General features: G+C 42.7%; 1 protein-coding gene and 1 non-coding gene across 2 annotated transcripts in view; both read right to left on the bottom strand.

Moving 5' to 3' along the window:
* Positions 1 to 16,279, bottom strand: part of ANKDD1B (ankyrin repeat and death domain containing 1B) — a 73,920-nt gene that overhangs the window by 36,809 nt on the left and 20,832 nt on the right. Inside the window, 4 exon segments of the mRNA XM_059890726.1 lie at positions 2,842 to 2,884; positions 2,886 to 2,930; positions 3,644 to 3,651; positions 3,689 to 3,787. Coding sequence (XP_059746709.1) covers positions 2,842 to 2,884; positions 2,886 to 2,930; positions 3,644 to 3,651; positions 3,689 to 3,787 — 195 coding nt within the window.
* On the bottom strand, positions 14,655 to 14,770 carry LOC112448640 (U5 spliceosomal RNA). The gene has a single exon (XR_003037016.1). It is a non-coding gene; the product is annotated as a U5 spliceosomal RNA (small nuclear RNA).

Below are 16,279 nucleotides of genomic sequence, written 5' to 3'. Positions count from 1 at the left end.
TGTCCAACTCTTTGCGACCCCATGAATTGCAGCATACCAGGCCTCCCTGTCCATCACCAACTCCCAGAGTTCACTCAAACTCACATCCATCGAGTTGGTGATGCCATCCAATGATCTCATCCTCTGTTGTCCCTTCTCCTCCTGCCCCCAATCCCTCCCAGCATCAGAGTCTTTTCCAATGAGTCAGCTCTTCCCATGAGGTGGCCAAAGTATTGGAGTTTCAGCTTCAGCATCATTCCCTCCAAAGAAATTCCAGGGCTGATATCCTTCAGAATGGACTGGTTGGATCTCCTTGCAGTCCAAGGGATTCTCAAGAGTCTCCTCCAACACCAGAATTCAAAAGCATCAATTCTTTGGTGCTCAGCCTTCTTCACAGTCCAACTCTCACATCCATACATGACCACAGGAAAAACCATAGCCTTGACTAGATGGACCTTTGTTGGCAAAGTAATGTCTCTGCTTTTCAATATGCTATCTAGGTTGATCATAACTTTTCTTCCAAGGAGTAACAGTCTTTTAATTTCATGGCTGCAGTCACCATTTGCAGTGATTACTTCCTTATTTCCATAATGAAGAAAAACTGAACAAAACCTAAATGGCCAGGAGCTAAAGAAGGGTTAAAGGCATTTTGGAAAGACCCTAAAAATATGCATGCATCGGAACACAAAGAAAACTCAAAGGAAAACATATCAGATGTTTATAAGATAATCCTTTCAGTGTAGAGAAAATATGAAAATTGCTATTTATGTTTATTTTTATCTCAATCTTTAAAATTTATATTTCTGGCATATGTTTTATAATATATTGATTTAATGATAAATGCACCTGTGATAAGGCACATGCTCACATTTTCTTTACTGATATGAGTTTGCTACCTAGAATGTTTGGAGAGCACCACACTCAAGCCTAGTCCCATGAGTCACTCCATGGTCTGGCAAGGGCCTATGTCAGAAAACAGAGGCAGCCCAAGACCGTATGTACCTTATGGGCTTCATCCAAAGGATTAATAGTATCACTAGATACTTTGTGCAAATAAAATCTATCACAGTCTACAAGTACAGTTTGTTAGACTTAAAGACTTTTCTTCAATGTGCCCTGACTCAAAAATAGCTAAAATGTGGATTAAATCCAGGTGCACACATTCCAGTGGTAAAGTATTAGAATAGAAAAGGGCCAGCATGACTAAGACTTTAAATCCTATGACTATAGGACTGGATCTCTATATTTGTGAAGGCCAATCAGGGCTAAGATTTTTGCTGGGTGAATCCAGTTCTCCTTGAGTTTCTCACGCATCATTCATAACTTTTATTCAAGAAGATCACATTCCTAGGATCTTCATAAAGTTAAAGCACTTCAATCTGATCATCACTACTATGAAGTTCAAGAGGACTCAAATCACCTGGATCTCCAAACAGCCAGCTCCAAAGGCGTGGACCCAGAGGTTAAAAAGTGACCTCCCAGAGCAGATGACTCATGGTCTGCCTCCGCAGCCGCAGCCTCTCCGCTGAACCCAGGCCTGCTTTCTATCTCTCCGCTCCCCTCACCTGAGTTATCCCCTCCCACAGTGTCTCAGGGAGAGCCCGCCCACTCCCTGGTGACTGAGGCGCTCCCCCTCCTCCCCTCCTCTCACCCTCCACAGCTCAGGGATGGGCACCCCACCGTCCTGGGAGTGCAAGCCAGGGAGCTGCGGGGCAGAAAGTCTCCCCTCTCCCCAGCCCCTGCTCACAAGTCCTGTGACCTCTACCTCCTCCCACCTCAGGCTGTGTGCTGCCCCTGAGAGTCTGCCCAAGAGCCCTTGCCCCTGTCATTTCGGGTCACCTGAAGGGACGCCCCGCCTCCAGCTTTGCAGGCCCCAGTCCTCCCTTCAGAGCACAGCGTCAGTGTCCTGCCCCGCCTGCGAGGGCTCCCACCGCTCTGTGCCGCCTGAAACCCTCCCGGGTCTCTGCTCCCGGTAAGCGCGGCCTCCCATTGCTCCACCCCAGCTGTCCTCAGGTTCGGTGCTGTCGTTCCCAGTACTCACCGTGCTTTTTCATGCCTCAGTTCCCTCACTTGGGCTCCGTCTCCTGGTACCAGTGTTCACTAGAATGCCCAGAGCCACATAATATATCACCTCGTCTGTGTGAGGTATTTCTGAAACAGATTTTCCTTTGTGTTCCCATAGCACACTGCATATACATCTATTAGTGTATTTAACCCAATATAATATTTATTGTATGCCCATCTTGCCCTGTAGGCTTCCAGAATAAGAAAACACTCTACGTAGCAGGGTTCAGTCATGGTTCGGTCACTAAGTCTTGTCTGACTCTTTGGGACCCCAAGCACTGTAGGCTCCTCTGTCCACCATCCCCCAGAGCGTACTCAAATTCAGGTCCATTGAGTCAGTGATGCTCTCTGCCTCATACTGTAACCATTATCCAGAGTACACATTAAATATTTTTTGGTGAATAAGTGAATGGATTAACAAATGAACCGCTGTGAGTTCCTTTAAAGAAAAAGGGAGGAACCTTTCTGCATCACCTTTTACACCCTGTGGGCTTCCCTTATGGCTCAGCTGGTAAAGAACCCGCCTTCAATGCGGGGGACTTGGGTTCAATCCCTGGGTTGGGAAGATCCCCTGAAGAAGGCAAAGGCTACCCACTCCAGTATTCTGGCCTGGAGAATCCATGGACTGTGTAGTCCATGGGGTCGCAAACAGTTGGACACGACTGAGCGACTTGCACTTCACTTTGCAGCCTGTGGCACAAACACTTTTGTTTGCCCCCTATTCCTTTCTCGAAAGCTGTTCTTCTCACTCTTCCTCCTCTGCACCGCATGCTCACCTGTATGAGCCCCTGCACATACCTCATTGATCTCATGTATTTCTGGTGACTGGGTGAGCAGCACTGGCCACAGGGCTGTGACCACGCTTTTCTGCGAGGTGCAGGGCAGCGCTCTCCCCCCCTAGAACAGAGACCCCCTCAGGAGAGCTTCCCAGGAACATGCTGCACCCACAGGCAGGGCTGCAGAATGGCTTCCAGGGGCAGGGGTCACACTGGATAAAGCTGTGGCTCCAGTACTGGCCATGTTTTCCATAGTTTTAAGTGAAATTCATACTTTTAAAGTTTTAAATTGAAAATACATAGCTGTTTGAATGTGAAGGAAACAAACCATCCATGTTTCTTTTTTTACCTTCGCTGCTAATCTGCTAGTAAAAAATGGAATAATGCAAGTAATTGTATATAACTTTTGGGAAGGCAAACTGTCGCAAGACTTCTGGGAGGTAGTTTTAGCAATATTATCCCGAAGGGTTTTACAGTGTGTGGCACTCTTTGACCCACATCTAGGAATTGCTCCTTAAAAAAAGCATCAAAGACATGCACAAGCACATGGACATCCACTCGGTGTTTCCTTCCCTGGTCAGGTGGGACTGGAGTCCCCAGAAGATCTCAGGGCAAGAAAAGAGCAACTGGAGCTGACAGTAGAAAATTCCATGTAGTCCTCTGATTTCAGACATTTATGGAGCAAAATTGGTGATTCGGACAGTCCACTGAAAAAGTGGGTTGATTTCATTGGGATATCCCATGATCTTTCCGACTGTAGTAACAAGTGAAGAACTCAACTGCTCACCAGAATGCCATTGCCAAATCTATACCTCAACTGCCACTTCCCTTTCTCTAGTCCTTGGTGAAAAAATAAAATTCCATCTCACCTTGTCCTTTTCTGCAGTATGCAGATTAAGGAAGAGAAGTTTTCCTATCATTTCGACGTGGCCCCTCTCTGCCGCCAAAAGAAATGGTTTTCTTCCCTTCTGAAAATCAGTCACAAATGCCTGTATTATTACACACTTATTAAACACACAAGACAACTGGCCAAGTGGGGAGCATTTTGAAGAGGGCAAGAAGGCCAAGGTGGTGATTCTGGTCATGGCATTCTGGGCTCTTCTTAGGGGCAGGTCATAACAACCTCTCTCACTTCAAACCAGATCCAGTTCTGAGTTTTCGCCCCAAACTCCATCAGCACAGAATCATTTTCACGGGGGCAGGGAGGTACGTTCAGACATGGTCTTTCCAAAGCGTCTGGGGAAGGCCCCACCTCACAGCCAGACTATCTTCCCTTTCAAATGGAACATTTTTACCAACTTTCTGCATTTATGCAACAGGTCTTTCACTCAGCTATTTATTGAGAAGCTGATTTTGTGCCAGACCTCATCTGAGTCATTTGCATATCACTCAGTAAGCCTTGCCTTACTGATAAAAATGCTTGAAGCAGAAATCCTCCAGGGTTTAATATTTACATGACTCATTGAGACATGAAAGAAAGAAAGTGAAGTCACTCAGTCATGTCCGACTCTTTGCGACCCCATGGACTATAGCCTACCAGACTCCTCTGTCCATGGGATTTTCCAGGCAAGAATACTGGAGTGGGTTGCCACTTCCTTCTCCAGGAGATCTTCCCGACCCAGGGATTGAACCCGGGTCTTCTGCATTGTAGGCAGACACTTTACCATCTGAGCCACCAGGGAAGTCTTGACATGACAAGTGTTGTCTTGAGACATGACATTGTATCAACTGCTTCTTTCCAGGCCCTCCCTGCTTGTTAATGGGGTTTCCCTGGTGGCTCAGATGCCTGCTCATATACTTCTCTTTGACATTCACTAAGGATCAACAGGAAAACTCTTGAGAACAGGTCTGTATGATGTAGGATGGAGAAATTAGGAATTATCCAGAGAGTACAGCTTAAGAGAGATGTTTAGGTGTGATTTGTTAGGGAGGAAAGTTCAAGGGTAGAATCTTCTGATTATGGTAGTTTCTCCAAATCTTCACATTGCAAAGGGAGATTGCATTTTCGATAGCCAAAACGTCATTTGGCTATTGAAAGAACAGTGAAACACCTATAGAAAAACTCAATTTTCTAACCTGAGGTATTTAAAAGCAGGAAAACAAGTTGGGGTGGCCAACTTGGTGGGCAGCAGAAGTATTTTCGTCAACTAAAGAAAACATTCACCAATTGGCCTGCTATGTTGTTAACCAAAAGCTTAGCAAGATGTTTGAAATGTTAAAAGCAAGACACAAGACTCTTTATAAGAAGTTCCCTGAATCTGAGATTTGTTATCTGATCTCCTGCTAATGTAAGATAATAAAAAGTAATGCTTACTGTTTGCTTGAGATAATAGCTCATGATTCTCCAACAACTCAAAGAAAAAGGAAGGAAAAGTGCTAAAATAGTAAATGGCTTCCAGAAAAGTATGTATGGATCAGTCCTATGGGACTCTATACATGCCAGAGTAACAAACAGGCACCAAAAATTCACCTTATTTATATTTTTGAGCCAAATATGTTGCCAATTAGACCTATATCTCTAGCCCTTCAAAGTCTGAAATCCTGTCCTCATTGAATCACCAAGAAAGGACAAAGCAAAAAGACAGAGAATGCTTGGTGCCCACTTTTGCTGCTTGTGAGATTAGATCCATAATTGGAGATAAAGCTCTAGAGAGTCTTGAGCCACAAACTGGTGTTTAGTCAGTAAGTCATGGCCAACTCTGTTTGAATCCATGGACTATAGCCCACCAGGCTCCTCTATCCATGGGATTTCCCAGGCAATTATTGGAATAGGTTGCCATTTCTTCTCCAGGGGATCTTCCCCACCCAGGGTTCATCTCCTACTTGGCAGGTGGATTCTTTACCACTGAGCCACCTGGGAAGCCCCATGAGCCATCAACAGCTTTTGGGAAATGACAGAATGATTGTGTCCAGCTTATACAAATACCTGCAGAGAGCGCCAACAAAGGTCCATATAAACCAATCACAAAAAGAAAGATGAGAAACGCTGATTATATATTAGATGAAAACATTTAGTCACACATTCTTACAAATTAGTCACTCATTTATTCAACAACTGTTAACAATTATTAAGCATTTATATATATATATATATATATATATATATATCTTAGATATTGTCCTAAGCAAAAGTGGCCAAGATAAAAGAATATGACACCCTATCCTCAGGAAGCTCAGAGTCCATTAAGGAAGATGAGCAAATATGCAAGTGATTGTAATGAAATGCAATAACCAAATTGGTGATATGTGGGGGTACGTAACTCAGTTTGAGTTTGTGCCTGTGGTTGGGGAGGCAGGTGATAAGAAATGGTGGCTAATGCCCTGGAACAGAAGAAAAGAAGTCACTGAACTCAGAGATGCCCAAAGTATGGTTTCTCCTCTGGCATTCACAATTCATCTGTAGTTCCTCCAAGTCCAGATGCAGCTTACCGATCAGGAATCATTTTTATCATAAGCAATGCTGCTTAGTAAGAGTTAATATTGTACTTTTGTTTGTAGAGACACAGAGCCAGAAAGTTAACTAAGGTTTAAATTCTCATGCAGAAAGGAAAGGTGATTTGTTAGCCCTTTATGCACAAAGGGCATGAAGAACACGTGATGGTGTTCTGTCTGCGCGTGGACATTTGCTGCTTGTGTCTTTGCTTTTCCTTGGGAGAACCGCTCCCCTGCCCCTCTCCCTGCCAACACACACACACACACACACAACCATTAATTGAGCCCATTTACTGCTGTCAATGGCCAGGCTTTACCTGCCACGATCATATAACCCATGGTCACAGGAATTGGTTCAGGATTGGGCACATGTTTCAGGCAGGGCCAAACAGAATTATTGTGATTTATATATTTGATGATAAATATAAATATTTATATATTTGATGAATATTTGATGAGGGAGAAATTTTCTTTCTTATGAATCAAAATCCATAACACTATTCATAAGAATTTAGACTTGAGGCTGCTAGCAGCCATCCTTCCCACTATGTGGAGAGTATGCTTATCAGTAATGCCCACAGAGGGACTTCCCTTGTGGTCCAGTGACTAAGACTCCATGCTCCCAGTGCAGGGAGCCCGGGTTCCATCTCTGGTCAGGGAACTAGACCCCACATACCGCAACTAAGAGTTCACATGCTGCAAGTAAAGATCTCACATACTGCAAATAAGACCCGGCACAGCCAAATAAACAAATACTTTTGTAAAAATGCCAACAGAAACAGCCAAGAGTTGGGCGGGAGCTGAATCTAGCCATGCCTGCAGCCAGCGAGATACACCCTCAAACTCTTTAGTTAGGAGTTCATAAACTACCTTCAATGTTTTTTCCAGATTAAACTGGATTTTTGTCACTCATAACAGAAAGAATTCTCACTAATACATATTTAGCAATCTGGGGAAAAACACTGCTGGAAATATTAGGAGTCTGTTCAACCTTAAAATGGCCTTACTATGTTATCCTTGGTTGCTACAAAGTCTTGCATTTCTGCATGGTTAAACAAAGTGACAGAGGACCCACCCACAGAGAAAGTCTAGTCTGATAAGTGGGAGGTTATCAAAGATAAAACATTTTTCCTCCCTAACAAAACAGCCATTGCTTCGAACTTTGGATGCTCTTTAAAAAATGTTATCATCAAAAACAAAAAAAAAAAAAGTGAAAGCCAAATTACACAAAATAAGGACATTTAAAGTAGTCTGTATCTTATAAACGTATCAAAAGGTAGCATAAAGAAAGACCAGCTGACAGTAAAATGAGATACAAATCTTTTCTCCCATCTCTAGTACATATTCTAAGCAAAATAAGAAGTTTGAAAACGTGAGTTTTTTTTTTAATATAGTTTATTGTGTCTACTTTCATATTTTTAACCACCCAACCCTTTTAAATTATGTTCGAATGGGCCTCTACCCAGTGCAGCTGTCTCCAAGAACGGAGACGGTCCTCACTGTAAGGCAGGGAGATTTTCTGCCTGGAGGACTGTGGAGCCTGGTGTCAGCACCTCAGGCTTCAGACCCCAGACAACCACAACTCAGTATCCTAAATCCCTTTCTTAATTAGCAAAAATGAGAATGGTTCAGAGTTTCTGTTCCTTTTTTTTTTTCCTGTGTTAGCTTAATGTGTACTTAACCTAATATGTCTTAATTCAATGCATTTAAATTGTTTGCACATGAATAAGTCTAAGGTGTTGCAGTTATTCATTAAAATTATTTTTCATTTTTAAGTTTACTGCAGGGTTATTTGCGGAGAAGGCAATGGCACCCCACTCCAGTACTCTTGCCTGGAAAATCCCATGGACGGAGGAGCCTGGTAGGCTGCAGTCCATGGGGTCGCGAAGAGTTGGACACGACTGAGCAACTTCACTTTCACTTTTTACTTTCATGCATTGGAGAAGGAAATGGCAACCCACTCCTTGCCTGGAGAATCCCAGGGACGGGGGAGCCCGGTGGGCTGCCATCTACGGGGTAGCACAGAGTCGGACACGACTAAAGTGACTTAGCATCAGTAGCAGGGAAGCCTTGCGTGCTGCAGTCCATGGGGTCACAAAGAGTCAGACATAACTGAGCAACTGAACAACAAAAAAATATATATATATACACATGTATAGTGATTCCCTTTACTGTAGGGTAGAAACTAATACAACATTGTAAAGCAATAAAAATTAAATACAAATTTAAAAAGCAATAAAAATTAAAATAAATTAATAATATAACCAAGTTGGGTTTTCCAGTGGGCTGAAAGTCTGTGTCCCCTCCCACCAAGTTCATATGTTGAAACCCTAAACCCAGTGAGATGAATTAGGAGACAGGGACTTTGAGAGTAATTAGGCCATGAGGGTAGAGTCCTCACGGATGGGATTAGTGCCCTTATAAATAAGAGGAGGCCAGAGCGCTAGCTGGCTCTCTTTTCTGCCCTGTGAGGATACAAGAAGTCAACAGTCTGCAACCTGGAGGACGACCCTTACCAGAACCAGCCCCGTGCTGGCATCCTGATTCCGGACTTACAACCTCCCAAGCTGTGAGAAAGAAGTCTCAGCTGTCACCCGGTTTATAGTGTTTTGTCATAGCAGCCTAAGACAAATTTATCCCAGAAATGCAAAATTGGCTCAACATTTGGAAATCAATGTCACTCACCACATTAACAATTTAAAAGAAGAAAGCACATGATCATCCTAATAGATGCAGCAAAACTTAAGTAAACAGAGAGTATAAGCAAATACTCGATAAAAGTTATCTAATACTTAAAATAAACATCATATTCAATGCAGAAATATTTAAAAGCATTTCTTTAAGATCAGGCGTAAGAAAAAGAGGTCCACTATCATTTCTACTTCATATTATATAAGATCAACGTTGTATATGTTAACTGTTCAATAATAAAAGAGAAAAAATATCAGAAAAGGAGTTTTAAAAAAATTATGTAGTTAGATAGTAAATTCAAATTATGAAAACTCCTGGGTGGTCCAGTGGTTAGGACTCCATGCTTTCACTGCCAAGGGCTGGGGCTTCGTCCCTGGTTGGGGAACTAAGATCTCACATGCCAGGCAGTATGGCCAAAAATAAATAACGTATTTAATTAAATAAATAAATTCAGATCCCATAGGATTTTCTTTTTTTTTTTTAAGATTTTTTTTTAATGTTGACCATTTTTTGTCTTTATTGAATTTGTTATAATATGGCTTCTGTTTTACCTTTTTTTTTTTTTTGCCATGAGGTATGTGGGATCTTAGCTTACGGCCAAGGATAGAAACCTGCATCCCTTCCTTGCATTGGCAGAAGTCTTAACCATGGGACCACCAGGGAAATCCCCAGTAGGAATTTTCATGGAAATCAGAAGGCTATTCTAAACATATTTGGAAGAACAAAGGATAGCCAAGTTACTCCTGAAAAGAAAACCAAAGAGAGGGATTAAGCCTACCACTTTCACGTCTTATTATAAATCCACAGGAATTAAGATGTGTGATATTAGCTCAGGGATAGATAAGTTGGACCCACGGAACAGAATGGAGAGCCCAGAGTGTTTACAACGTTGATTGTGGTAACGATTTCACGGGTCTGTACTTAACTCCAGACTCATCAGGTTGTACACCTTAAACATGTGCAGCTTTTTGTAGGTCAATCACACCACAGTAGAGTGGTTTGAAGAAAAAAACAGTGAGCACAGAAACATTCCCACTCTTGCAAGGAAAGCTGATGTCTGTCAGAGCTGTCACTGCAGATCAGTGGGGAAGAGACAGCAATAAATAAACAGTGCTGGGTGATTGTCAGAAATAAAAGTGACCCGCACTTCACACCATATAAGTCCCTCACATACAAATGAGTTCCATTCTGAGAGCACATTCGTTTAAGTCCAGTTTGTTCATAAGTCCCGCAAAGTTAGCCTAGGTACCCAATAACACAGTTGGCTATATAGTACTGTACAACTGAAGTGACTTAGCAGCAGCAGTAGCATATAGGTTTATAACATTTTTCACATGAATAATACATAACAAAACAAAAAATAAAGAAAACATTTTTAATCTCACAATATAGTACCATGAAAAGTATACTAGTTTCGGCTACATCACCACTGCTGTTACATTTGCTTCTGGACATCCTGGGCTGAAATAAAGCTACCGTACTACTGTACTCTACATAGCACTATTCAGTAAGGTACACAAAAGCACAACCATTTGTAGAGGATGCACACACATGACAATGTACGCCAGACACGTGAGTCAGCGTATGTGACTGGACATGTGAACACACATTTGCCTCTTTGAGAGTTCACAATGTGAAGGTTCATATGTAGAGGACTTACTGCACAAAAATTCAGTTCCAGATGAATCAAGAACTTAAATATGAAAAGCATAACTTTAAAAGATACAGAACTTCCTTGGTGGTCCAGCGGTTGACTCCCCACCTCCACTGCAGGGGGCACAGGTTTAATTCCTGGTAGAGAAAGTTCTGTACTGCCCTGGTGGCTCAGATGGTAAAGAATCTGCCTGCACTGCGGGAGGCCTGGGTTCAATCCCTGGGTTGGGATGATCCCCTGGAGGAGGGCATGGCAAACTACTCCAGTATTCTTGCCTGGAGAATCTCTATGGACAGAGGAGTCTGGCGGGCTATAGCCCATGGGTCACAAGGCTCTGGACATGACTGAGCAACGAAGCACAGCACACAGAGGAAGTTCTGCATACTGTGCAGTATGGCCAAAAAGAAAAGAGAAAAAAATTATATATATATATATATATATATAATATGAAGATATAGAATTTAATAACGAGGCAAAGAATTATTAAACACACACAAAAGCACAAAATCAGAATACAATTTTTTAAAATAAGATCAATCTGACAATATTAAAATTTAGACCAGTTCGCCAGAAGAGACTAAAAAAGTTGGACAGGGAAGCCTTAAACTGGGAGAAGGAAATTGCACCACATAACCAGCAAAGAGTATGTATTTAGACTCTGGAGGACGTCCCTGGTGACCCAGTGGTTAAGAATGTGCAGGGGCTCAGGTTCCATCCCTGGTCTGGGAAGATCCCACCTGCCATGGGGCAACTAAGCTTGTGTGCCACAACTACTGAGTCTGTGCTCTAGAGCCTGCAATTCACAACATCTGAAGCCAGCGTGCCTGAAGTCAGTGCTCTGCAACGAGAGAAGCCACCGCAATCAGAAGCTGCAACAGGAGAGTAGCCCGCTGCTCGCAGCAACTAGGGAAAGCCCGAGTGGCAATGAAGACCCAGTGCAGCCATAAATAAATAAAAACCAAAGTCTTACTTAAAAAATAAAGTCTCTAGAGTCTGTATCAAAAACTACAACCACTTAGAAAATGACATTGCAGCAAAAGACAAGCACATGCATTTCATGGAAGAGATACCATGAATGCCCAAAACGTCTTTAAAAAGATGTTCAACCTCATTAGTAATTAAAGAAATGTACCTTAAAACTAAGATATAATAACTTTTTGACTACCAGATGGCGAAATTTAAAACCTGAATATACCAAGGCCCAGTAAGGCTGAGAAACAATGGGAATATGCATAGGTGATTGGCAGAAGTATAAATGGGTACACTCGCTTTGGGGACAAATTATTACACCTGCCTGCCCTAAGAAATCTGTGACTCCATTTCATTCTTAGGGAAAGAAAGCCTTACACAGTCTCAACAAGAAAAACATTATTCTAATAACCAAACCTGTAATAAGTAAAACAGACAATCCAGCCCTAAAGCCATGAAGGGAGAATAAGATCTATAGTCTATTATACTTTGAGCTGGCTTCTTTTTAGTTACAATCTGGTTGAGCATTTTAAAAACAAAACAGTCCCAATTAAAGCATTTCAATCATAAAATACACCCTGGACTTCAAACTTGATACAAAAAAAAAAAAACAATAACCACGTTTTCTTTCTGAAATTATTTAACTAACCAGCCCCTAAAATAATCAAAATCCCCATCAACTTCACACATAACTAACTGCTCATCAAGAAAGATTGAGTTCAGCTCAGTTCAGTCGCTCAGTCATGTCCGACTCTTTACGACCCCATGAATCACAGCACACCAGGCCTCCCTGTCTATCACCGACTCCCGGAGTTTACTCAGACTCATGTCCATCGAGTTGGTGATGCCATCCAGCCATCTGTCATCCCCTTCTTCTCCTGACCCCAATCCCCATCAGGATCTTTCCCAATGAGTCAACTCTTTGTATGAGGTAGCCAAAGTATTGGAGTTTCCGCTTTAGCATCAGACCTCCCAATGAACACCCAGGACTGATCTCCTTTAGGATGGACTGGTTGGATCTCCTTGCAGTCCAAGGTACTCTCAAGACTCTTCTCCAACACCAGAGTTCAAAAGCATCAATTCTTCAGCGTTTAGCTTTCTTCACAGTCCAACTCTCACATCCATACATGACCACTGGAAAAACCACAGCCTTGACTAGACGGACCTTTGTCGGCAAAGTAATGTCTCTGCTTTTCAATATGCTATCTAGGTTGGTCATAACTTTCCTTCCAAGGAGTAAGAGTCTTTTAATTTCACGGCTGCAATCACCATCTGCAGTGATTTTGGAGCCCCCAAAAATAGTCTGGCACTGTTTCCCCATCTATTTGCCATGAAGTGATGGGACCAGATGCCATGATCTTCGTTTTCTGAATGTTGAGCTTTAAGCCAACTTTTTCACTCTTCTCTTTCACTTTCATCAAGAGGCTTTTGAGTTCCTCTTCGCTTTCTGCCATAAGGGTGGTGTCATCTGCATATCTGAGGTTATTGATATTTCTCCCAGCAATCTTGATTCCAGCTTGTGCTTCTTCCAGCCCAGCGTTTCTCATGATGTACTCTGCATATAAGTTAAATAAGCAGGGTGACAATATACAGCCTTGACGTACTCCTTTTCCTATTTGGAACCAGTCTGTTGTTCCACGTCCAGTTCTAACTGTTGCTTCTTGACCTGCATATAGATTTCTCAAGAGGCAGGTCAGGTGGTCTGGTATTCAAATAAGGAAAACAAACATACACTTTCTCATTAATCACTTGTGATTAGAAAAGCTGGATTTAGAAAAGGCAGAGGAACCAGAGATCAAATTGCCCACATCCATTGGATCATCGAAAAAGCAAGAGAGTTCCAGAAAAACATCTACTTCGACCTTATTGACTATGCCAAAGCCTTTGACTGTGGATCACAATGAACTATGGAAAAATTCATCAAGAGATGGGAATACCAGACCACCTTACCTGCCTCCTGAGAAATCTGTATGCAGGTCAAGAGGCACCAGTTAGACATGGAGCAACAGACTGTTTCCAAATCAGGAAAGGAGTAGGTCAAGGATGTATGTTATCACCCTGCTTATTTAACTTATATGCAGAGTACATCATGAGAAACGCTGGGCTGGAAGAAGCACAAGCTGGAATCAAGATTGCCGGGAGAAATATCAATAACCTCAGATATGCAGATGACACCACCCTTATGGCAGAAAGTGAGGAAGAATTAAAGAGCCTCTTGATGAAAGTGAAAGAGGAGAGTGAAAAAGTTGGCTTAAAACAACATTCAGAAAAAAAAAAAAAAAAAAAAACATTCACAAAACTAAGATCATGGCTTCTGGTCCCATCACTTCAGAGCAAATATATGGGGAAGCAGTCCAAAAATGTTGGGGTGCGGGGGGTGGGCTCCAAATTCGCTGCAGATGGTGACTGCAGCCATGAAATTAAAAGACGCTCGCTCCTTGGAAGAAAACATATAACATATTACAAAGCAGAGACACTAACCTTGCCAACAAAGGTCCATCTAGTCAAACATATGCTTTTCCCAATAATCATGTATGGATGTGAGAACTAAACTATATAAGAAAGCTAAGCACTGGAAAACTGATGTTTTTTAACTAATGTGTTGAGAAAGGCTCTTGAGAGTCTGTTAATAAGAAAATCTAACCATTCAATGTTAAAAAAAATCAGTCCTGAATTTACCCTGGAAGGACTGGCGCTAAAACTGAAATTCCAATAATTTGGCCACTTGATGCGAAGTACTAACTCATCGACAAAACAAACTGACTGAGTTAAAGATAACATGTATACAATTCTCACTTTAATAACCGGGGATTACACTATACTCCCCCAAAACCAACAGAAAAATATACAGTTTAACAGCCTTACTTCCATAAGCGGCTCAGTGGTGTTTTACTCTTTGCTTGCAACCCCGTGGATTGTAACCTACAAGAATTTTCACTTGGGATTTTCAGATAAGAGTACTGAAGTGACTTAGCATTTTTTTCTCCAGCAGATTTTTCCCCTTGAGATATCAAATCTGGATTGCACCATCATAGGTACAAACACTTTTCTAACCAAACCCAACAAGCCTTTCATTAACCAATATAAGTAGCCTTGTGAAAACAAGGCCTCAAAAAATTAGTTTTAGACTCAGAGTTGTTTCTCTCCACGAAAATCTTTAGTAAAAGGCGAAAGATTTATACGGTCTGAAGAGAAACCAGAGTATAACCTACAGCCTTGCAATTCACAGCACGAGTAACAGAAACTCCTAGAACAGTGAGAGTGACTAGCTAACACCGAGAGCCAGTGCCTGAACAAAAATTTCTAGATTACTCTGTAAAGAACGGTCTAATTTCAGAACACATAGGTAAAAGAAAATTTGAAGTTTTATAATTTTAAACGTGTATGGTGTGCAGCGCACGGTGGGTATGCAAATAAGGCAAGTGGGCGGCCTCTCCGCTTGGGAAAGCTGTCTCCACGCAGCGCCCCTGTGTCAGCACTAGGGGGCGAAGCGGCGGGCTGGCAGGCTGGCGTTCACACGCCGCACCGAGCGGAGACCCGGGTTTCAGATGTTTTGTGTATGTCTGAGTTTGATTTCTGTTACAGACTTTGCTGTTAAGTTGAAAAAGAAAAAAAAATAGCAAGTGACTGGCACAAAATTCATGACCGTGGTTCCTCCCTTCGGTGGGTTGAGGGTTTTCAAAGTTTGACAGTTTCCTTTTTCTTTCTTTTTTTTTTTGGGGGGGGCAGCACAGAGGCTGCTGGCTGCTCCGCGCTTCTGCGAGTCTCAGTGGTCTCCTTACAAAGACTAGTTTCCTTTTTCTTGAACTGCGTGGTGGGCGCACAGGTGTTTTGTCTGTCTGTACCGTGCACCTCCAAGATGTACACTCTGGAATATTCTGCCGTTTGAGAAAAATTCATAGCCGTGTCCTGTTTAAAATTGGAGCTTTGGCTATTCCCAGGGGGTCCAGTGGTTTGGGCTCTAGCTTTCAGTCCCTGCTGGTTCCTTTTCTGGTAGGGGACCTAAGATCCTCAAACTGCGCAGGCCAAAAAAAAAAAAAAAATGGCGCGGGAGCCTGGTGGGCTGCCGTCTATGGGGTCGCACAGAATCAGACACGACTGAAGCGACTTAGCAGCAGCAGGGTTATTTGACAAGTTACCAAGTTGAGTAAAAGTTTCACAAACAGCCCAAAGTCCAACCTGCTATGAGGAATTCGCAGCTGAATTCAGCAAAAGGGGAAAGCAGTGGGTCCCTACATAACTGGATATTTGAGAGAGAAAGAGAACATTCAGCAGAAAGTGCTGGAAGAGCAGTGCGTTGCTTCTGAAGTCATGGAACTGCTGTGAATGGGAGCCGCTGGGTCAGTTCTCCCCAGACGAGAGGCAACAGGTTTGATGAAATCTTGGTGGGGCCTTTCTGCCTAGTTAGAAGAGAAACACTTGAGCTTCCCTGGTGGCTCAGATGGTAAAGCGTCTGCCTGCAATGCGGGAGACCCGGGCTTGATCCCTGTGTTGGGAAGATCTCCTGGAGAAGGAAATGGCAACCCACTCCAGTATTCTTGCCTGGAGAATCCCATGGATGGAGGAGTCTAGTAGGCTATAGTCCACGAGGTCGCAAAGAGTCGGAAACGACTGAGCGACTTCACTTTCAAGGCTGTGAGGTGTGGCCCACAGGTCCACAGAAGAAGCTGTCTTCTCAGACCCTCATGCTCATTATCTCCAGCCTTCTCAACAA

Source organism: Bos taurus, chromosome 10, assembly GCF_002263795.3.
Source record: "Bos taurus isolate L1 Dominette 01449 registration number 42190680 breed Hereford chromosome 10, ARS-UCD2.0, whole genome shotgun sequence".
Taxonomy (NCBI): Eukaryota; Metazoa; Chordata; class Mammalia; order Artiodactyla; family Bovidae; genus Bos; species Bos taurus.
The sequence above is the reverse complement of the archived record's forward strand: the minus strand, read 5'-3'. Positions and strand labels throughout refer to the sequence as shown.